Source organism: Sinocyclocheilus grahami, unplaced genomic scaffold (genome assembly GCF_001515645.1).
Source record: "Sinocyclocheilus grahami isolate Dianchi unplaced genomic scaffold, SAMN03320097.WGS_v1.1 scaffold912.1, whole genome shotgun sequence".
Taxonomy (NCBI): Eukaryota; Metazoa; Chordata; class Actinopteri; order Cypriniformes; family Cyprinidae; genus Sinocyclocheilus; species Sinocyclocheilus grahami.
Genome location: NW_015506091.1, coordinates 61127 through 83574, shown reverse-complemented (window position 1 = coordinate 83574; position 22448 = coordinate 61127). Strand labels below are relative to the sequence as shown.

Below are 22448 nucleotides of genomic sequence, written 5' to 3'. Positions count from 1 at the left end.
TCATGTTTTCAGTAGAGATACTGCTTTTGTAAACCGCATATGTGGTGCTTAAAGGGGTGGTTGCCTTTTTCTGGTAGTCCTTAAATAGCGATTACTTTAAAAGAAAATATCTCCCTTTGAATTGAACTTTGAGCATCGTGACTTTGCAGACGTTGTTTATGCTCTAACAGCAACATTACACACTAACTAAACTTAAAAAAAGTGAAATCATAATCAACCACCCCTTTAAATCACTTACTTTGTCAAAATGTGGATTTTGCAATGAGAAACTCATAAACAGTAAAACAGTTGGGATTAGTTTGAGATGGTTTGAAGTATATAACTGCCCCAAACGAATCCCAAACATGTTACTGAATGAGTTTGTGGAAAGGATGACAATACTAATTATTTTAATTCGTATATGTACAGTAGACGGTATAGCATTTAAAAGGCATTCAAATACATCTGATATGTTTAAAACTAGCTACCATTCATGCCACATTAATGTTCTATTAGATCATAGTTTATCTAACAAATCTAATGCATCCCACTTCAGAAAACAATGTTGGATCTGTGTCTTTAATGCTTTAAGAGAAAGGGACACCAAAGTGTAGTGTATTCATGGAAAGTGCTGCTAAAACAATGCCAGACTCCAGAAATCCATATTTAATTATGCAGCGGAGCTAAAGAAAGTATTTTGCTGTTAGTTTGAGAAATATGAATAGAAAATGTCCCAGGGAAAAACCTCCCTCATGCCCGGAGAGGACCAAGGACGAATGTATTTGGCTGAACTCGTGGAGTTTTAATAGACGGAGAATTTGAGGTTCTGTATTGTGCAGCGGAGACCAAAGATCGATTCCTCTCAGGAGAGAAAATGTATAGTCTCACAGGCATATTTTGATTTCCAACAATACATATAGCCTGAAAGGCATTGATTTTCAAGCAGCATGGATTGTCACATTCGATAATTATTAGCAGCATTGCATCTGTTCCTCTAAGGTTGACTGCAGGCATTTGGCTTTATGGCAGGTGAAATTTGGCTCGTTTTAAAGAACATGATTCACACGTCGACCTTGGCATTGCTTTAAAGACTTACGCACACCCAGAGCCAATACGCAATTAGCGTTGTGCTGAGCTTTGGATAAGTGTCTTGTACATTATTTGTTGACCTTTCCATAAACCTTGCCGATAAATTAGCAGAGTCGAGTGAGCGTGAGTCTGGTAATTTCTGCATTGACACATTCTGCATTGAACACAGGGGACAGCTGAATCTGAACAGTAAGCCAATGTTCACATTAAATCATTTAGTACATTCATTCAATTTACGAATGAGGAAAAACACAAGCCATTTATCATAAAGGAGCCATAGCTATTAGTTGTCCTGAAAGAGCGAATTTCAAAAGTAACCCAGAAATGGAAATGTCTGAAATGTAGTCTGAGATAAGATGTGTCATATGTGTATAGCAGTCATAGCAAAAGTTATGCTCCTTTATAATTGTTGTAGCATACATTGAGAAGAGTAGTGGGCCTAGTACTGAACCCTGCAGCACTCCAGTGCTTAGCCGATCCCACCCTTCCTGGAAACCTTTAAACTTTCAGATAATGAGTAGGCATTGTGCATGGGGGTTAAATGGGTGACATACATAATATACAGAAGTACAGAAGTGAGGTAAATTGCTAAACTGTATTGTGAAGGCAGCTGAACTAACAACAAGATGTGGTGCACCACAACAGATAAAACCTGCTATCAGCTAATATGACACAATGTTGGGGTCAGACACAAGTATTGGTTAGACATCAGAATGATCCCTCAGCAGCTTTTGTCGTAACTTTATACCTGCATGTTTAGGAAAACAGACTGACATGTAACTTTAGCTGCAAAGTACCTCCTAACAGACAATGACTACACACCACAGAAGAGCTCAAATTAGATGCTCATCCACTGCGTTATGTAGCTCACAGTCTGTGAAAGTCACGAGAGGATTTAGAGTAGAATGTTTGCAGAAAGACATTTGTGTTATTGCCCAAGGGATTATTATTGGAAGTGTTTTAAATGAATAACAGGGGAAACATCAGGCAATTCTGGACATCACAGAGCAGCTGTGCTGCTTTATGCTTTTTTTCAAATGGATGAATCATGAAACCTGCCAAGAACATGTCTAGGTCATATTTCCCCCTCAAAACTATATTTTGCATAAATATTTTATTTTTATTTTGTGTATGTGTGTGTGTGACATTATTTTCATTACAGTTAACCATCCTCTTCTACTGAGATCATTTCCTTTTACTGAGGTGTTAAATTATGAATTAAACCTTGAGATGTATGAATTTCGAAACACAGACCTTGGCAATTGGTTGGCATAAATTAAGGACATCTTCAAATCTTTGCTGATTCGCAGCACTCTGAACGAGTGTTATAATGATTTCCGAGACACTGAGGAGAGTTTCAAGCTCTTTATGAGCTGCAGGAAATCCACCATTACAGCCGATGCCTCCCTCTGAGGCGCTGAAGTGTCGTAATCACTCCTTAGTCACTATTTAGACAGGGATATTATTCCGTTGTCTATCATTCATTCATTCAAATCCTTCACTGTTTTCTGGAAACAAGAGAAAATGTCCCGGGAACTGTCAACATAGAAGCTTTCACTGTACAGTGATACGGCAGCTACACCATAGAGGCTCATTTGCACTATTGTAAAGTAAATCTACAGCAAATCATTGCATTTCTAACCCATTTTTACACAACTTTTCCAAAAACATGGTGAAATGCAGTGTAGGCAGTGGTAGTAGTGAAAGAGAGGCGGTATATCTGTGTAAGCAGTATTTTGGTGTTTTTGTGTACCTGAGCTGAGGTTCACAGAAAGTGAATCCCAGACGATGTCTGCGGTTCAGTGGTAATTACTGTGTGTTTGTGTGCGTGTGTGTTGGTAATGCTCCCTAGAGGCTTGTTGACTTTGTGTTTGTTTTAGATTGCTTGTATTTGCTGGAGGTTCACAGAAACACACACACACACACAAGGTGGTTAACCTTCAGAAAATGTTGGTCAAACTTGAGTTCCAAAAATACATCAGACCGCTAGGTATTTATTTATTTATCTTTTAGCTACATTTTGTGCTGAAGATGTGGATATTGAAATTGAAAATCACCAATGACCACAAATATAACTGAAAGAACATTTCTAAAATAATTATTTTGGACACAATTCTTCATAATGCAAAGATATTGGTAATCCTCACCTTGCTCTCATAGTTTTGATTAGAATACATTACATCTGGGTTGAGCGGTCGTCTGTATGTCTAGGTGCGAATGAGCCTCTAGTCATGGTCTGCTGAGAGTAATTTAACACTTTTACACTTCTTTTTAGTTTTCTTTTGATGTTTGAGGGATGAAGAGAATGTCACCTAATTACATTTTCCAAATGATTATTGAAAAGAAATGATCGTTGCTATAAAAGTATATAGTTTATTAATTTGTTTTCTTTTCACAAATTGCCGTTGTGGAGATAATTCAACAATTCAAGAGAAATATATGGTTTATATATAGCTACAAACCAGAGCAGCTTAATTTAGAATACACATTTGTAAGCCTTGTACTTGCAAACCCATTCTGCCGTGATTTACTGACTAGACATTTGCTCTGTTTAATGTGGATGTTTGTTGAAAAATGACGAGGTCACACAAAAATAATTCAACTGTATGTAGAAGTTGGATGGGTAAAGGTTTATCGCCTCGCTCTAGTTCTTTGCTTTACTCCAAAAGAGTTTATTAGGTCAGTAAACGCAAGTCCTAATGCATCATTTGTATTATCAACGTGAATATTAAAACGTGTGTGTCTTTCCTCACGCTGAGTTCCTCATGCAGGTTCCCGCAGCAGCTTCGGTGAAAGTGTGTGTGTGTGTGTAACAGTGCTGGTGTTCCTGTGTTTCAGAGGATCAGCTGCCCCCAGGTTTCCCCACCATAGATATGGGCCCCCAGCTCAAGGTGGTATTTACTGACTAGACATTTGCTCTGTTTAATGTGGATGTTTGTTGAAAAATGACGAGGTCACACAAAAATAATTCAACTGTATGTAGAAGTTGGATGGGTAAAGGTTTATCGCCTCGCTCTAGTTCTGTCTGTTTAATATTGATGCTATTTGAATGCTTACTTACTGTGTGTGTCTTTCCTCACGCTGAGTTCCTCATGCAGGTTCCCGCAGCAGCTTCGGTGAAAGTGTGTGTGTGTGTGTAACAGTGCTGGTGTTCCTGTGTTTCAGAGGATCAGCTGCCCCCAGGTTTCCCCACCATAGATATGGGCCCCCAGCTCAAGGTGGTGGAGCGCACCCGTACTGCCACCATGCTCTGTGCTGCTAGCGGTAACCCCGACCCAGACATTTCCTGGTTCAAAGACTTCCTCCCGGTCAACACCAGTAACAACAACGGCCGCATCAAACAGCTCCGATCAGGTAATTTCCCTCCGTAACGCTAGAAGAAAAGCAACGACAAGAGCCGCTATTGTCCTTCTTTCCGTTTGAGTTTCTGTTCTTTCTCATGGAGCCTTTTCTTTGGTTTTCTGTAGGAAACGGCATCTACGTCGTCTGCGTCCCCTCTGTGTGTGATGTGTCTTGTGTTCCTGTCTGTTTAATTTATTACCCATGATTCACTGCTATGACTGCATTTTTGGCCAGCTTAAATTGGGCTTTTTTTTGTTTCCATTTTAACACTTAGTTGCAAAAAGCAGCCGAACCATGCATAATAAATAAGTGTCGTTCTCCATGTCCTTATTTTCCTTCCTCCAATGCGCAATGAGTAAGATCTGGCTTCATTCAGAGCTCTCGAAAGAATCATCAAAGTTGTTTTGTTTGTTGCTCTCATATCATGATGCAGCACGCGACCTGGCGAACCTCGATTATGCCCAAAAACGAGCAAAAAAAAGAGCGTCCTTTTGTGTGTGTGTTTGTGTGACCCTCGTTGTGTGTTTGCGCATCCAACTGACCAAATTCAGGGCTGAAAACGTTGGTGATTCTTTGCATCGGGTGGTCTCTTTTTAAGTAGCGCAAAACCCCCGTTTCGTTTGCAAAAGACGTAAGCTGACCGTGTCGCTCGAGTTGCTCCGATGTGTTTTCCAGCCCTCGATGCTACGACATGTCTTCCCAGAGTCCTCCGCTCTGCCCTTGTCCTGTTTTCTGCCGTTGTCTGATTTCTCTCTTGATTTTCACCCTGTACAATAGAGTGTCAGATTTAAGTGTGTCAACCAGAGCAAACGTAAGGAATATAATCATATTTTCTATGCTGTCTTTCTTCTCTCTGTTTTGTAAATCTCCAGAGTCCTTTGGTAAGTTTGTAGATCTGAACACACATGCCTCCCACTAATGTCTCCACTATGTTTCTCAAACTACTGTTAAAATGCATGGCATGCATTTTACTAACGGTGTCAATAGGCCAGCAGAACACACTGACTAGCTGACTAGCAGTAAAGCACACGCTCAGGGCCACACTGGCAGGACCGACACTGACACTCTCACTCCATCTGTGTCTCTAAAGCTCACAGCTCAAAGACTCTCCACTGTTTCCCAGTCAATCAGTCCTCAGCTCCCCTCTCCCGCTAGATCACGGCCACTGCCACAGGTCTCAGAACGGCCCCTTGTGCTTCATCCACTGTGCCAGTTGCTCTTTGACCTCCTAAAGTGACCAATGCTCAATCCTATGCTTTTCTCCACTAGAGCCAATGGCTGTCTTTTCTGAATCTCTCTTTCCTGTTGTAGCCTAATACAGTCTGTAAGAAAGCAAAGCAAAGCTAATTTGATTCTTCTTCCAAAGCGGCCAGCCTCTCTTCTCGCACTAACGACTCTTCTTTCTTAATCTTATTTGCATTCATATAATCCACCCAGGTGGTACGCCAATAAGAGGTAAGAGTGCTCAACTCGAGTTCACAGAATGAACAACTGACTTCATTCTTCCTGTCCCTCATGTGTCTGCATCCATCGAACGCCCCGGCATCTTCCCATCATCCCTCCTCCATCCCGTTCTGTTCCATCTCTCGCCATTTTTGCCTCGGTGCTTTTCGGTTCTTTGGTTTGGTTTTGGTTTCAGTTCGAGAAAGCCTCTCGTATTTTTGGTTGTTTTTTCTTCCGAGCCGATATGCTTACTGCAGCCCAAAGAAGCATATCCTATACGTGTTTTTTTTGTTTTGTTTTTCTCTCTCTTTCTCTCTCTCTTCTGCTTCATTGTTTTTGTTATTATTTTTCTTATCTTTTGGCCATAGCAGATCATGTGTCCCTTTTTTCGTCCAACTAAAACAGCCAAACATTTTTCCCCCCTTAGCTGTGTTCTTGTTCAGCCGCACATGAGCCCAGATGTCGGAGACACGCCGAAGACCTCTCTGCCACGATTTTACCCCAAAAAGCATCTTTCTGTCTTTACAAACTTCTTTTTTTTCTCGCTATTCGTCCTCCATTTGCTTTCCTCTACCTGTACCCTTCTCAAAAGGAGCTAAAAAAGCCCAAACAACCACTTTTTTGATAAAGTTTCTGCGGTGCTTTTTTCCTTCCACCACCTATTTTTTCCTTCTTGCTTTTCTTGGGTTGAAGGCTGTTTTCCTTTTTGACGTTTTTATTTTTTCCATTCTTCAGGGTTGGGGAAAAGCTAACAGTGGGTCTGGCAGACGAAACCGAGGTGGCTGTTTTGTGTCATTTTTTTTGTGTTTTTGTTTTTTGGTCAAGCTCCTCAGGAGGCGGCGCTTCGGTGCATTGCAAGAAGCCTTTTTCCCTGGGTCATGTGACACCACACTGCTGATCCCATTGGTGGATTTTTATGGGTGTCATTTGTAGCGCAAAGCTATGGCAGTGATTGGCTGCTTTCTTGTCGGCGCAAGCCGTTTTGAATTTTGACCTCTAATACAATTGCATTTTATTTTTCAGCTAAGGGTTGTCAAAAGGTTGTAAGTTGTGCCGACACACATTTCTTGTTCTTTGGAAAGATTTGCATGTGCTGGAGGTTTATGTACTGGTAACGATAATTCTCCCAACAGATTTTTTTCTTCTTCCATTTTTACGATTTAAGCAGCCTACTTTTTTCCTAAAATGCTGCGCCTTTTCTGACTTCCACCATCTGAAGTCCTTGGCCATTTTATTGAGCGATCAATTTGAATTGAATTTAACACCAAATTTTATTAGCCAAATTTTTTTTTTAATTGTCCTCCCCCTTTTATGCTGCTTTTGTATACTGTAAACCTTTTTTTATTTGAGTCATATGCTGCTGTATTGCAGTTTTCACTCATTCCCATAATGAACAGTCCTGTGAAATGTGTAATAATATTGCAGGGCTCCCCCCCCCCCCCATCACCTTTTGTAGACCTCTCAATTAATAACTGATCAGTATTATTATTGATTATTATCACAACTGTTTTTCTAAACAGTAAAGCTCAAACGATTTTGAACCACCCGTACGATTAAGTGCCTTTAGAAACCCTGCAACATGTATCCTGTACTGTATGTTTTCCTCTCCATTGATGTGGTTGTAAAATGTCCGAGATAATTGATGCTGCAAAGTCTCTTTTCTTTTGGTTTCTTTCTGTGTGCCCTCTCGAATGTCTACTGCAGTGCTCGCCGCGCTCTTCTCTAGGCCGGCGCCTAGATAGTCAGCATGGCGAGATACGAGCTCACAGCACACTTCGATTTAAGCACCTCAGAATGACTCCATTCCTGACAAAATCATAATATGCATCACGGATCCACCGTGAAATCCATCTTTAGTGCCAAAATTGCTTTCCCATGATGCATGGGGCCTAGAGAATGAAACACTGCGTTAGACATTTTGAGGGGAAACATTTCTACCCCCAGCTTCCAGGAGCTTAGCTTGCATAAAGTGGTTAAGTCTGTACCGAGCTCTCCAATGCGAGGCATGCCTGCAGATGTCGCCTCTCAGGATTAAGCGTCAGTATAGCGGCAGGCCTTTAGCCTGAGCCATTTTGTGGCAGAGACCTAAAGAGAGCAAATAACGCCATTTATAGAGAGAAATAGGCCTAGCGTGTGATTTGGTGAAAGTTGTTAAATGGCTGGTGTTATTATTGTAATTATCTTTCTCTGCTCGTGTTCTCTCCCACTGTGTAGGAGCGCTGCAAATCGAACAAAGCGAGGAATCGGACCAAGGGAAGTACGAATGTGTCGCGACCAACAACGATGGCACGCGCTATTCCGCACCTGCCAACCTGTATGTCAGAGGTAGGAACAGCTCACGGCGGTAGACGAAGCCGACAAAAGAACATGTAAAACTCAGACGCACACACATTTTAAACAAATCGAGCCCAGTTTTGTCGCTGGGGTCCCTCTGGTTACGTGAGCATTTTGTAAGTGCGACATTTGCTGCAGCCTTGATTTTCTGCCTGTCTGGTGTTGGAATTGTAATTTAACCTTTATTAACTTGAATGCTTGTTGTGTATGTTATATGACTGACTCTTAAGATAACAGGATTGATGGATTGAGCTTAACCTCTCTACTCTCTACAGCAAATGACTGAGCGCTCTGTTTTTCATCTCTCTTTACTCGCAAATATGGAATAAATCTATCTGAATTTATTTTAGAGCAAAATAAAATATATATATATATATATATATATATATATATATATATATATTTAACTTAACATAAATTGTGGTCAGTTTTTACAGTATAATCTTATTTTGTATTCAGTGGAATCTTTAGTCTGAAATGTAGTGTAAAAGCCTATGATGTAATATATATGGAGGCTTCTTCAATTAAGTGAACACTTCTGTCCCTAGGATGTGTTAGTGAAAAAAAAAGACTGTAGTTTTAATGGAGAGATTATCATAGCTTGAAATTAATTATGTCAGAGAGCTGCAATAGAATTACTCAATACTGCTGTCATATATCTGGGTTTATATGTGGTCTTCTGGGAAATGAGAAGTGACGTTTTGAAATGTTATTAATTTTAAGATTTTTACATCAAGTAACTTTATTAGATGTAATTACCTAATTGGCCACTATTTCGGAACTTTAGTTCAGAGATAATCCATTAAAAGGTGAAATAAATATTTAATTTTTTTTTCTTTTTTCAAGCAATCAGAAGGTACCCTAAGTGAAGAATCACTCCACTGTATAAATATAAAATGTTTTTTTTTATTTTTTTTTTTATACTGATACTGGCACATTAAAGTCAACATGAAACTGTGTTTGCAACCCTTTTTACTTTGATAGTGAGACATATTTCATATAAAAAAGAGCTGTTTATTTTTCATTTCATCCATAAGGAAATGATTGGTTGGTACAAACTTAAAAACACCTGCGCTCTGTAGCCGCTGAATCTCTCATATTAGTCAGAAAACTGCTTATGATTTCATGTTGACTTTAAGCCTAAATTTGTCATAAAATATGTTCCATTTTATAAACCTTGCAGGCCTGATGTCCAGCGCTGCTCAGACAAACATGTTACTGCTTTAAATACTGCGGCTGTATTCATGCACAGGTCCCAGTCATGTGGTTTACATGAAAAACCAAAGTATGTTTCTCAAAGGCTCTATGAACAAAACTCCAGAGGAACAACCACAGTAACTGCTGATGGCATGTAAAGCTCATAACTGGACCTGTGTCACATTGTTTAATGGGCAGCGCAATAAAAGACTTGTAAAATGCCGCACACTTTTCTTTTCCTAGACATTCTGTCTCTAGCAGCAATTCTCTGGGTTGAATGTGGCCTGTTTTACTCTCTCTGTATTTTCCCTTGTTTTTCTCCTCATTTTATTTTGTTTCCGCATCAATTCCCTACATCCCTCAGAGCTGCGAGAAGGTTGGTGTGTTTTTTTTTTTTCTAACCATCTTCAAATTAAGAAAACAAATGATACAGACGCTAGTCACAATTCCCAAGAGTATGAAAAAATGATTGTAGCTGCATTGGCGTGTCTATGATTCAGTTCTGCTTTTGGTTCCTTATGTTCTATGTTTTGGACCGTTTTTTCTTCTTTTCCCTTTTGTTGTGGTCTGAACGAATGCTCTCCTGCTCTCCGCTGTACTGCTTGACCAAAAAGTGGTGCATGTCAGTCAAAATGTGCGTAGTTTTCGGGGGGTTTGCATGGTGGATTGGTCATGCTGAAGTTGTCTGTCTTCTCCCACATGTCAGTGGTCCTGCTTCGTTACTTTGACCGACACGTGCTTTCCTAACGCCTAGAAAAAAGTCCCATTCGCTGACCTTCACCACGGCACAAACTGCGATGAGACATGCTCCGTAGCTCTGTGAGATCAGATATTTTCTTTCCTTTCCACCTAACGAGCTGCTAATAAACGACAATTGATGCATGTAGAGCGTTGTTCTCAAGACCCGACAAACGGAAAGCTATTCAGATGAAAGGGAAAACATCATGTCTCCCAGCGTTTCAATTGGAAATTAATTGCAATAGGATTGAAAATCTGTTCACAATGATTAGAGATTTCATCTCCAGAGAAGCGCGACATCTCTGGTCGAATGCGTGCCGCACGTCGTCGAAGTTGTTATATTTCCTTCTTTTTCCTCCATTTCTGGTGATTTCACACAGAGACTTCATATTTCAACTCCTCACTATACGTTGGTTTAGGTCCATCCTGTTGTTATTTTAATTTCAAGTGATATAATGAAGATCCTGGCCACGGACAGGAGGAGAGAGTTAGACTCAGGTGTGACGAATAGGAGCAGGTAAATGGGATTTAACCCTGACCATAGTGTAGAGTTCCTCTAATCTGACCCTGCAGACTTCAGCTCAAAGCCTGATTAAACTCACCTACCTGTAACTCTGAAGACTTTAATTAGCTGTCTTATTGGGGTTAAAATCAAACTCTGCAGATCAGTGGTCTGGATTCGAGGAATGTTATGGAGTGTTATGTTCTAATCATAGAGAACTAGTTTAGTGTTTCCCAACCCTGTTCCTGGTTGCACACCAACAGTACATATTTTGGACATCTCCCTTCTCTGACCCAACCATTTCAAGTCCTGGAGTCTCTTGAAGATGTGTTTGAAGACATGTGCTGTTGGTGTGCCTCCAGGAACATGTTTGGGAAGCACTGATCTAGTGCACTGCCGCCAAATGTCCCAAATAATCTCTACAAAAATCTTGCGAGATTTGTTATGATGGACCTCTCAAACTTTGTCAAATCCGTCGTCCTCAGATGGGCTCATTGTAGCAGGACTGATATAAGCTGCTGCACACTGACTCCCTGAAGCTGCGTAAAGCCGGTGGAGTCTGTCGCTTTGAGAAAGCTCCTGCCACTGTTGTGTGCATTATACATCATCCGGTGCCGTCTGAGACTGACAGTATTTAAGCAGTAACACTGACATCGGTTCAGTTATTTTGAACTCTTGAATCTTTTCCCACCCTTCTGCTGTCCCTTAAACCCTCTTCTGAGGAGCTGGCACATAGTATCCCTGTCTCTCTCTCTCTCTCTCTCTCTCTCTCTCTCTCTCTCTCTCTCTCTTTCTGTCTTGGAGACTCCTACTTTTAATAACCCTGTTGATTTTCTGTTATCTGACTCTACTAGTCCTCCCCCTCATCCTCTTCTCTCCTCTTGTTTCCCATCTCTCTCTAATTCCCAAAGTTTACCTGTGGAATGAGCAGTTTGCTTGTTTGCATGACAGATTCAGGAACACCCTCCCCCATGCCCCATTTGCATTGAGGGTTTATCTATTATTTTGTTGCATCTGTTCGTTTTCATTTCGATTCAGTTTCAGATTCACACTTTCATTGTTTATACACGGTTTCACCACCGTCTCCGTTGACACATGTGTCCACTTTTGGAATGGCAGCCGCAGACAGTCACAGCTAGTCTCTACCCGTTGTTAGTTAGCGGCGGGCCTGTCGCCGTGTGTGTGATGTGGCAATGTGATTCGGCACATTCCTTCACATCAACTGGAAGAGAACGCAGCATCGAAGTTGTACAAACGCACAAAACTCCTGCATGCTGTGGCCCTCCAGTTCCCCCGTGTGCTGCTGTCTGTCTGTCACGCGTGGGTCACCTGTGCATGGCGTCTGTTTCAGTGTCCCAGTCCAACTGGAGTGAAGCGCAATGTTTGTGTCTTCCACATGTGCAGTAGTTTCCTGTTGGATCCTGCTATATCTCAATCATTTGAAACAGTGTAGCGGTGAAATCCACCAGATCTTTGTCAGTTCCTCACCTGTTAAATGTTCTCAAATGTTCCTTCGGCAAGTCTGTATGGGAAGTTACCAGGACTTGTGTTCTCTTGCAGTGAGACGGGTTCCACCCCGGTTCTCCATTCCCCCGACGGACAATGAGATCATGCCCGGTGGCAGCGTTAACATCACCTGTGTGGCCGTCGGGTCACCGATGCCCTATGTTAAATGGATGTTGGGGTCGGAGGATTTGACCCCTGAAGATGACATGCCCATTGGGCGAAACGTGCTGGAACTCACTGACGTCCGGCAGTCGGCCAACTACACATGTGTCGCCATGTCAACGCTGGGCGTTATAGAGGCGGTCGCACAGATTACGGTCAAAGGTGAGAATCCACGAGATGACTCGACACTTAACATTCCAACCGGCACCAAGCTCCTGTTATTTGATCTGTCTTATCACATTCTGCAGATGAATCCACAAGCTCCTACTGTTGGCACACTTGATCGCTCAAACAGGCCGACACACTTACAGCTGTTCACATCCACACACACAAAGCCTTTGTCTCCAGCAGACATAACAAAATCACATTAGTCATAATATGCTCCAAGAGACAGCACGCAAAGACTAAACACTATCTGTCCTATCGCCAGCCTCACCTAATGCGCTCTGAATTAAAGCAATAAATTACAGCCCGTGGAATATTTAAGACATGTTATAAACAAACCATAGAGCCTCTCTTTCCTCTGGGGTAACTTGGTTTTCTCCTTATCGCGGAGGTACTGTCAAGACTCTGAGCTTTTTTGCTGTATTACATTAGCGGCAAACAGTGCTATAACCCGCGTCTACTGTTCCTGTGTTGGCAGAGCAAGCTGACACTTTAACCTTCGGCTAGTATCCCAAGGGAAGAACACATGGTTCGTGAATGCTAATGACAAAGCCATACTACACTGTTTAGCTTACCAATACAATAGCACACACAACAAAGACATTTCCTCTAAATCAGGAGAATAGCCATTTCACACCTGTTTGCTAGTTTTCAAATATTTAGAAATGTCTATGTCCTTTGAGAGTGAGGGGAGAATTCACTAAACTGATACGTGCACGTGCTGTTCTATTTTTCAATGCATCTTCAATAACCATTTGCAATCCAGGCATTAAAAGTGCTGAAATGCCACCTTTTGTAAGTAAATTAGCTCATTATAGAATGCACCTCAGGGAAAAAGTAGGCAGATTTGGATATTTGCTGTATTGAATCATGCACTAAAACGGGCACCATTCAGTTTTAGTGATTTCCCCCTACAATCATTATTATTGCTCCAGTAATCACAAGTAACTAATTACAGTGGATTTTCCATTTTCCAAATAATTGAAATGCACTGATGAGCTTCTTCATTGTTGCTCCAGCTTTACCGAAGCCACCAGGTGTTCCCCAGGTAACGGAACGCACAGCAACAAGCATTACGCTCACATGGGATTCTGGGAATCCCGAACCCGTTTCTTATTACATCATCCAGCACAAGCCCAAAAACTCTGAGGACTCTTTTAAAGAGATTGATGGAGTCGCCACCACTCGATACAGCGTGGGTGGGCTAAGCCCTTACTCCGACTACCAGTTCAGAGTAGTCGCAGTGAATAACATTGGACGCGGGCCTCCCAGCGAAGCCATTGAGTCCAAAACAGCGGAGCAAGCACCGAGTACCGCCCCGCGGCAAGTCCGAGGGCGCATGCTAAGTGCCACGACCGCCATCATCCACTGGGATGAACCCGAGGAGGCAAATGGGCAGATTACAGGCTACAGGGTTTACTACACCACCGATCCCAGCCAGCATGTCAACCAATGGGAGAAACAGATTGTAAGGACTTCCAACTTCCTCACCATTCCGGGCCTAACGCCAAATAAGACTTACTACATCAAGGTCCTGGCCTTCACCTCTGTAGGAGATGGACCGCTCTCTTCTGATTTGCAGATCATAGCCAAAACTGGAGGTGGGTGTTGGGAATTACAGGAATAACAGCTCTTGTTGTTTACTTTTTGCAGTATTTTAAATATTGTTTAAATTGAATCATAATATATGTTAGAGTCAGAAGCTTAACATAGCGTCATGAATAATTTTATATCACACTATGGCTCTTTTTGCTGGAAATTCAACATAAAAACATTTAATGCCATTAATGTATGTAATATGTATTTTTGCATAAGCCCCTGAATGAATGACTTCATTTGAGTTATTTTCTGTTTTAATTTGTAATTTAGTAGACACAAAGCAAAAGATCAGATGATCCTTAGCCGATGAATGTCATCGTGGTAAAAGCACTTTATGAAATCTTGAGTTTGGATTGGATGACTGAATGGGCTTTATTCATACATTGAATCTGTTATGAGCCTCGAGTTACTAAGCTTGTCCACTAATGCATTCCCAAGATGCAAACATGTAGAGAAATGACTGTGATGGAAATGATCATTTGTATCACTTCTGTTGTTTATTATAACATTTTTATAGTGCCCTCTCAACCAACGGACTTCAAAGGCGAAGCCAAATCTGAGACGAGCATCTTGCTGTCGTGGAACCCGCCGACTCAGACGGGCCAGGACAATCAAATAGTCGGATATGAGCTGCTCTATAAGAAAGGAGATGACAAAGAGGAGGTCTGAATGTGAACAGTCGTTGGCAAACGTCTTCACTCGTCTAAGTCGCAGAATTTATGTCATTGCTCAGGTTGACTGTACAAACTCTATTCTGTCGTTCCTTCCTCAGAAACGAGTAAGCTTTGAGCCCACCACAACCTATTTACTGAAAGATCTGAAGCCGTTCACTACCTACACGTTTCAGCTGGCCGCTCGCAGCAAACACGGCATCGGCGCATACACCAACGAGATCTCAGCCGAAACGCCTCAGACACGTAGGTCCCTTTCTGTCTTTACTGTCTTTCCCAAACACAGCGGTTCAAGAACAGGCGCAGCACTTAACAAAGCAGAAATCCTCCATTTCTCAACAGCGTTTGCTAATGTTATCCTGAATTTGTTTGAGCAGTGCTTTACAACGATATTTTTTTGAGAGATGGAGGCATTTCTGTTCTCCGCTTTAAGGGCGATGTTAGCAAACGTCTTGTTTGAATGAAAGGCAACTGGTGGAAGATGCAGTCAAATGACAAGGTCACTTTGTTCAATTTGGCATCATTTATTAGCCAAGTAAGATATGAGACTGAATTATTCATCTGTTTGGCTGCAGCCGTGCCTTGTTTTTTGACTTTGGCTATTGTATACCACACTGCATTTGAAAGATTTACCAAATTTGGAAAGGTTCCCTCTGGAGCCTTGTTTAAGCTCAAATGCAATGATACGTAGCTAGAAAAGAGAATCGCATTCCCAAAAGACCTCATATTTATTCTTCATTCGTTCAAGTTGAACCATAACCAAACCTTTAGATCAACTCCTTCATTAATTTCGCATAATTTGATGCATAAGTAATGTATGACTGTGCTTCACTTCGTACTCACAATTTGAGACAATCTGAATAAATCTGAGGTCCTCTGAGTACATGCCAGGTAAGTATCTCGGAGGGCTGTTTTTGCGGTAGAGTGTTTGCATGTCCAAGTCTAGAAATGTCAGTCAGGAACTCTTGGACCAACCAGGCTTTTACCTCAAACCAACAGGCCTCGGAAAGGTTGGTGAGCAATGCATTTCCTGTTTTTACAGAGCTGACACATCAACCTTTGAAATTTTGGATTGATGGTAACTGCTTGGAGGAAACAGGGCCCGATTTAAACGCAGCTCATTTATATATTTCGCAGTGCTGTTGATGTATGACGAGAGCAATTGAAACGTGAGCCCTGAATTTAGGATATTTAGGGGGAAAATGACATATGTAGAGTTACGAAGGTAGGTTCTGTAGCTTCAGGGTCTGCACCAGTCCCACCCTGCACAATTTGTGAATTTGTTTTATCTTTTCTACCTCCTTATGAGAAGTCTGTGACATCTCTGCCCGTTTTGTTGTTCTTTTTAAGCTTCATTAAATTTATTTTCATGTCATCATTTTTTTTTTTATAAATGTAGTCCCTGTGATTCATCCTCATTTGATTTCATTTTATGTTCCCTTTGTTTTTTGTATTTGTTTGTCCATCAACATCATCTCCACCTCCACCACAAAAACAAAAAAATCCTCTTACCTCAACCCCCGTGAACCTCACCTGGATCCAACCAAACTCCAAAACCACTCAAATCCAATTCAATGACTATTCTGCTCCTCCCACAATCCTCTGATCCTCCAATCAGAGCCCTCAGCTCCACCCCAGGAAGTCAAGTGTACTAGTCCCAGTTCTACCAGCATTCTGGTAAGTTGGAAACCGCCGCCGGTGGAGCTCCAAAACGGAATCATGACCAGATACACCGTCCAGTACGCGGCGACCGAAGGCGACGATACCTCGTTGCATCAAGTCTTGGACATACCGCCAGAAAAGTACCATTATCTGTTGGAAAACTTGGAGAAATGGACGGAATACCGTGTGACAGTGAGCGCCCACACTGAAGCGGGAGAAGGCCCTGAGAGTTTACCTCAGCTAATCCGTACGGAGGAGGATGGTATGTCTTACGCACACGCCACTGTGACCCTATGCTAATGTCTACCTTTAAAACACGCCCCACTTCTGCCAGACTTCTGCACAAAGCACCCTAACACCCCTCGCCCCTCTCGCGCCCTCTATTTACACTAACTCTACTAACCAGGATTTTTTGTGACTTTTCACCGAACCAACATTTGTCCCCCTTTGGCAATTTTTGGGAGAATTTTCGAGAGAATTTTTCAGACCTTTTTGCTTGGCCAGACTTATTTCATGGCATGTTCTTCTGACGACCTTAAACTTCCAACAATCCCAAATGTCTTGCTGTTTTTTCCCCATTTTCTTATTAAGATCAATGAAATGGCTTTTTTAATGGAGTGAAACTCATTTTCATACATGAAAAAAGACAACTAAATCGAGAGTGAATCTTCAGAAATGGGGCTTTTTTTCTCAAACGTCCCACGATAATTACATTTTTTCTTAAATTTGTCCATTTGTTTTTCTTTTTGTCTTCACTCTATCATAGCCAAACTCCTTTGGAGTGCTTCAAACCTGAAACACTCCTCTTGGCTTATTTTTGCTTGTTTTTATTCCATATTTTGACTCCACTAAACCCATTTTTCAGAAGAAAAAAAATTAGGTCAGCTGTGTGACCTGTTTTGGGGGATTGTTTTTGTTTTTCTCTCTCTCGCTGGTCTGGGCTTCAGTGGGAATACGATGATTCAGCCGAACATGTGAGTACATCGCAGAATTATGCAGCTTTATTTACATACACTTTCTTTCCTTGCTGGCCTATTAATATTATTTTGCGTAACCATCTAAAGATGCCATCTCATTCATTAACAATACATGTGAATAATATCTGCATATGAATGTTATCACAAAAATCCTGATTTTGAAATTTTGAAACAACTTAAATCACACATTTGCATGCAAACTCACAGACACATGCAGTATGTTAATCGAACATTTTTATTCATAATAGTATCATAAGAAACTGAATAACTCAGTGACCCAGCAGTAATGCTTTCTAATTTCTTATTTAAACAAAATAATTAGTCATTATGCTAAATACTACTTATGGACATGCATGCATTTAAAAAAATCATGGCATTAGAATGAGGGGATGAACACATGCATGTGTGTTTGCACCTGTAAAAACACATTTATGCATTTAGCGCCATCTCATTCATTAACAATACATGTGAATAATATCTGCATATGAATGTTATCACAAAAATCCTGATTTTGACATTTTGAAACAACTTAAATCACACATTTGCATGCAAACTCACAGACACATGCAGTATGTTAATCGAACATTTTTATTCATAATAGTATCATAAGAAACTGAATAACTCAGTGACCTAGCAGTAATGCTTTCTAATTTCTTATTTAAACAAAATAATTAGTCATTATGCTAAATACTACTTATGGACATGCATGCATTTAAAATAATCATGGCATTAGAATGAGGGGATGAACACATGCATGTGTGTTTGCACCTGTAAGCCATAAGGAGATCACCACGCCCGAGGACACTCCTGCCGGTTACCCACAAGGCATCGTAGCCCAAAGTAGCACGACCACCACCATTCAGGTCAGCTGGCAGCCTGTGGCGTTAGCCGAGCGCAACGGAGCCGTCATCAAATACGCCCTTCAGTACAAAGACATCAACAGCCCTCGCAGCCCCTCAGAACTGTTCATCACAGCACCCGAGTCCACCGTCACGCTGGACGGCCTTAAAGCAGACACCACGTACGATATTAAAATGTGTGCCTTCACCAGTAAGGGCCCCGGCCCTTACAGTCCTAGCGTCCAGTTCAGAACGCAACCCATCAACCAAGGTAGGAGGCTCGCAACACCCTCTCGGCCCCGTTTGCCTTCTCCTACAACCTTAAGTCACCTGTGAGAAAGAGTTTGGATTTCAGAACCAAAGCAAATCAGAAAATGTCCCTAGCATAGCTAGTTCAAATCAGTTAGCGTCCTGCGGAGAGTCGATGGTAAGCTGCAGGTAAGGTTGGAGCTCTGGGCTAGTCCTCATGAGGTAGCAGGCGAAGTGCTTGGCAGGTAAGGCTGATGTTGAAACGAAGTGCTGCGGATCTGTTTGTCTAATTCATCTGCCCCAACTTTCTTTTAGCAGTGTTTGCAAAAAATTTTCACGTGAGAGCTGCCATGAAGACCTCAGTGCTGCTGACGTGGGAGATTCCCGAGAACTACAACCCCGCGCAGCCGTTTACGGTGAGAGACTCGGAGAAACCGTTAGCCTGCATGAGGTTCTGTCAGCTAGAAACCAGCTACATAGCCAGCTTCCTTTTGTGAAAAAGAAGTGTGCTTAATTGGATTTTAAGATGCACTTGTAGTGTACTTCAAAACTTAAAAGTATAGTAAAAAAAAACATAAAAGGCACCTTAAGGGACTTAAAGAGAGTCACTTTCATGAATTTCTTTCTAAACACACTTAAGTACACTTTTAAAAAGTGATCTTTGTAATAATGTGAAATGAAGTTTTTTTGAAGTTTCAAATCATTGTTTTAATAATCTTTTGTGCTGTTTTAACACTTAAGTACACTTATTTTGATGTGTTGAATAACATACTAAAGCACATGAAAATACCTTGATTAGCATTTTAACTGTAGTGTTATTCAATATTAGCATTAAAGTTAATGTTTTAAATTTACTGAATTGCAGCTTCATCGTTACAGATATATTTAAATACATGACATGCAAGTTTCAATAGAAATGACATTAAAGTATATTTTAGTTGATCATAAGTGCTTCTCGGTACATTCAGCAGTACTTTAACCATATTTCAAAGACAGAAGTCATTATAAAATTACATATAGAGATGCGCTTCAGTCCTACTTAAGTGGGTCAAAAACACTAAAATTCAGCTAATTGCATTTAATGTAAATTTAAACTATAATACATTTTAATTTAATTGCAAGTAAAATGCAGTTAAGCGTCTGAAAACATTTGATTCAGTTCACACTTAAGTATTTTATTTTAAAGTATTTTTTGTAATAAGTACTCTTAGTATGCCAAGTATGCTCTAAATATGCTCCTTTTTCACAAGGGACCGTCTAAGGCAGAGTAGCACAAAATACGGCATAACGGATACATGCGTTACGATTTAATATTTGGCCGAAAGAAGGTATCATCATAATGCTGCCTAACATTTGGAGCATCCCTTAAAATGCTGCCTACACAGGCTGCACACTAGGTTTTGGTTCACTAGCTCCAGCTAACACATTAAAACTGGTTAAAGTCTGGCGTGACGGTGGTTCCTCGTAGATCCTGTATGATAACGGCCAGAGTGTGGAGGTGGATGGGAAGCTGACGCAGAAGCTCATCACAAACCTTCAGCCGGAGACGCAGTACTCCTTCCTGCTCACCAACCGTGGGAACAGCGCCGGAGGACTGCAGCACCGCGTCTCCACCATGACAGCGCCTGACATACTGCGCACCAAACCCTACCTGATCAGCAAGACCAGTTCAGACGGCATGGTCACGGTCGAGCTGCCGGCTGTTCAGACGGCTGAGAAAGTGAAGTGAGTACCAGTTCTGCTTTGTGTTTGAGTTTAACGAGAGAAGCACCATGGGCTTTACGAGAAGATCGTTCACCTGCGTCTCGACACTACGTCTTTAAATCTTTGCCAATTGTTGGATCGCATTTACCAATTATTCTGTTTAGTCTTTCCATCTCAAGTGGTCCAAAAGATGGTTGTTTGACCATCTTTAATTTTCCTCATTTTCCAACCACTTTTTTTTTATCTTATTCTTACAAAAGCGGAGGTCTTGGTGTCATGGCCCACAGTACATTTTTGGTTTCAGAAACCTCAATATCAGTTCAGAATGGTTCAGTGAATCGCAATGAACAAAAACTGATCTCTAGTTCACATTACATTTACATATTTAAATAGTGTGCACATTATTGTTCTTTTGACTTGGAATTTAAGTTGAAATGATCATAATTTAGGGTCACTTTATAATGGGAAGTATCTGCCATGTTTTTGGGGGGTTTCTATGTATGTATATTAAGCATACAGAGCTTTATTTTATTTTTTTTAATGAAGTGAGAATTGTGCACATTTTAGTTGTGATTACATGGAAAAGAATGACTAGCATTCTTCAAAATATCTCTTTTGAGTTTCTTGGGAGAAAGAAAGTCATATGAGTTTAGAAAGTAGATGAGAGTGACGGCCTGTTTTTGGCTGTTCTGTCTATCAGAGGGAAGCGTGAAACTGAGCCCAGCGGCCTGGAAATGAAACTAGACTAAAGCGCGGTGAGGTTGGCAGGTTATTGATGTGTTTACCGAGGGTCGCTCTCTTTCGTCAAACATGTGGTTAATCCAGTGTCATCCCGAGTGGATTGGAAAGTCCAGATTGATTGGAGCTAATCTTGATGGATGTCCTGACGCTGTCAGCACAACCTTATAGACTCTGTCTGGCTCTCTCTGTAGGGGTTACTACATCGTGGTGGTGCCGCTGAAGAAACAGCGGCCCGGAAAGTTCATCAAACCCTGGGACAGTCCGGATGAGATGAATCTGGAGGAGGTAAGAGATGCCCAGTCCACCTCACACCAGCGTTTAGAGTCATTGCATCATTCATGAGGCCTTACTGATCAGGCAGTGGCCCCTGTAAAGGACATGATTCCCAACGCAACTACCAGCAGTTACGTGAAAAGAAAGCAGCGAGAGCTCGCAATTGCACCATCGGCTCCAGTCATATGCAAATAATGGAAACGGGAACAAAAGTAGCTCTCCTCTAAAGACAGGACGAGAGGGCGAGAGATAGTGGAAGACTGCATTATTGCTCCAGCCAAACGTTCGATATTATTTTTAGCCGGGGTAAATATTTGAGAGGCTTTTCTATGGCGAAAGACAACGAGTGTTTTCCTCTGAATTGCGCCAGACGGGCTGCTGAACGCCAGCCACTGCTCAGGAAGGGGCGGCACCATGCAGATATCTGCATTCTGATTGGCTGACAGTTGGACATGCCCCTCCCCCCGCCAGCTGGCCTGAGGTGCTTCTGCAAACCTGGTTACTGATAGTTCAGTGCGTGCAGTTAATGAAGAAAACACACCGTCAGCACTGCAATCGTCGCCATTCCCTCAACATCAGACCAAACGCCACAATGACATTTACTAGACGGTTGTTTACCAGCTATATATATATATATATATATATATATATAGTGTTTTTACTTCCCTTCCAGCATACACAAACACTCACTCAATTTATTTGACTGTCAATATTTGAAGTTGCCTGTTGAAAGTGGCTCAAGGGCAGAAGGACTGAATCAGTTTTGACGGATTGAACGGGATTGATAGAAAGCTTTATCAGAGCGCCGGCTCACAGCAAATGCCTGCAAATCACTCACACACACTCACACACACACACACACACACACACACACACACACACAACGCACACACGCACACACACACACACACACACATAATCTCTCTCACACACACACACACACACACTTTCTCTCACAGAAACACACACACACTCTCTGTCTCACACATATACACACACACACTCTCTCACACACACATGCACACACACACACACACTCACACGCACACTCACACACGCGCACACACTCACACTCACACACACACTCTCACACATACGCACACACGCACACACACACACACACACACATAATCTCTCTCACACACACACACACACACACTTTCTCTCACAGAAACACACACACACTCTCTGTCTCACACATATACACACACACACTCTCTCACACACACATGCACACACACACACACACTCACACGCACACTCACACACACATACA

The 22448-nt window shown here is 41.6% G+C and overlaps 1 protein-coding gene across 10 annotated transcripts in view; it reads left to right on the top strand.

Annotated features, from left to right (window-relative positions):
• LOC107564123 (receptor-type tyrosine-protein phosphatase delta-like) overlaps nt 1-22448 on the top strand; it is a 286174-nt gene that overhangs the window by 232890 nt on the left and 30836 nt on the right. For 7 of the 10 annotated variants that reach the window (XM_016249124.1, XM_016249130.1, XM_016249128.1 and 4 more), the window contains 13 exons: nt 3907-3959; nt 4287-4422; nt 5283-5291; nt 5848-5865; nt 8068-8178; nt 9749-9760; nt 12185-12454; nt 13477-14058; nt 14574-14719; nt 14829-14973; nt 18770-18870; nt 19923-20179; nt 21091-21184. In XM_016249124.1, coding sequence (XP_016104610.1) covers nt 3907-3959; nt 4287-4422; nt 5283-5291; nt 5848-5865; nt 8068-8178; nt 9749-9760; nt 12185-12454; nt 13477-14058; nt 14574-14719; nt 14829-14973; nt 18770-18870; nt 19923-20179; nt 21091-21184 — 1934 coding nt within the window. The remainder of the gene's footprint in view (nt 1-3906; nt 3960-4286; nt 4423-5282; nt 5292-5847; nt 5866-8067; nt 8179-9748; nt 9761-12184; nt 12455-13476; nt 14059-14573; nt 14720-14828; nt 14974-18769; nt 18871-19922; nt 20180-21090; nt 21185-22448) is intronic. The other 3 variants (XM_016249125.1, XM_016249126.1, XM_016249129.1) reach the window with 3 other exon arrangements.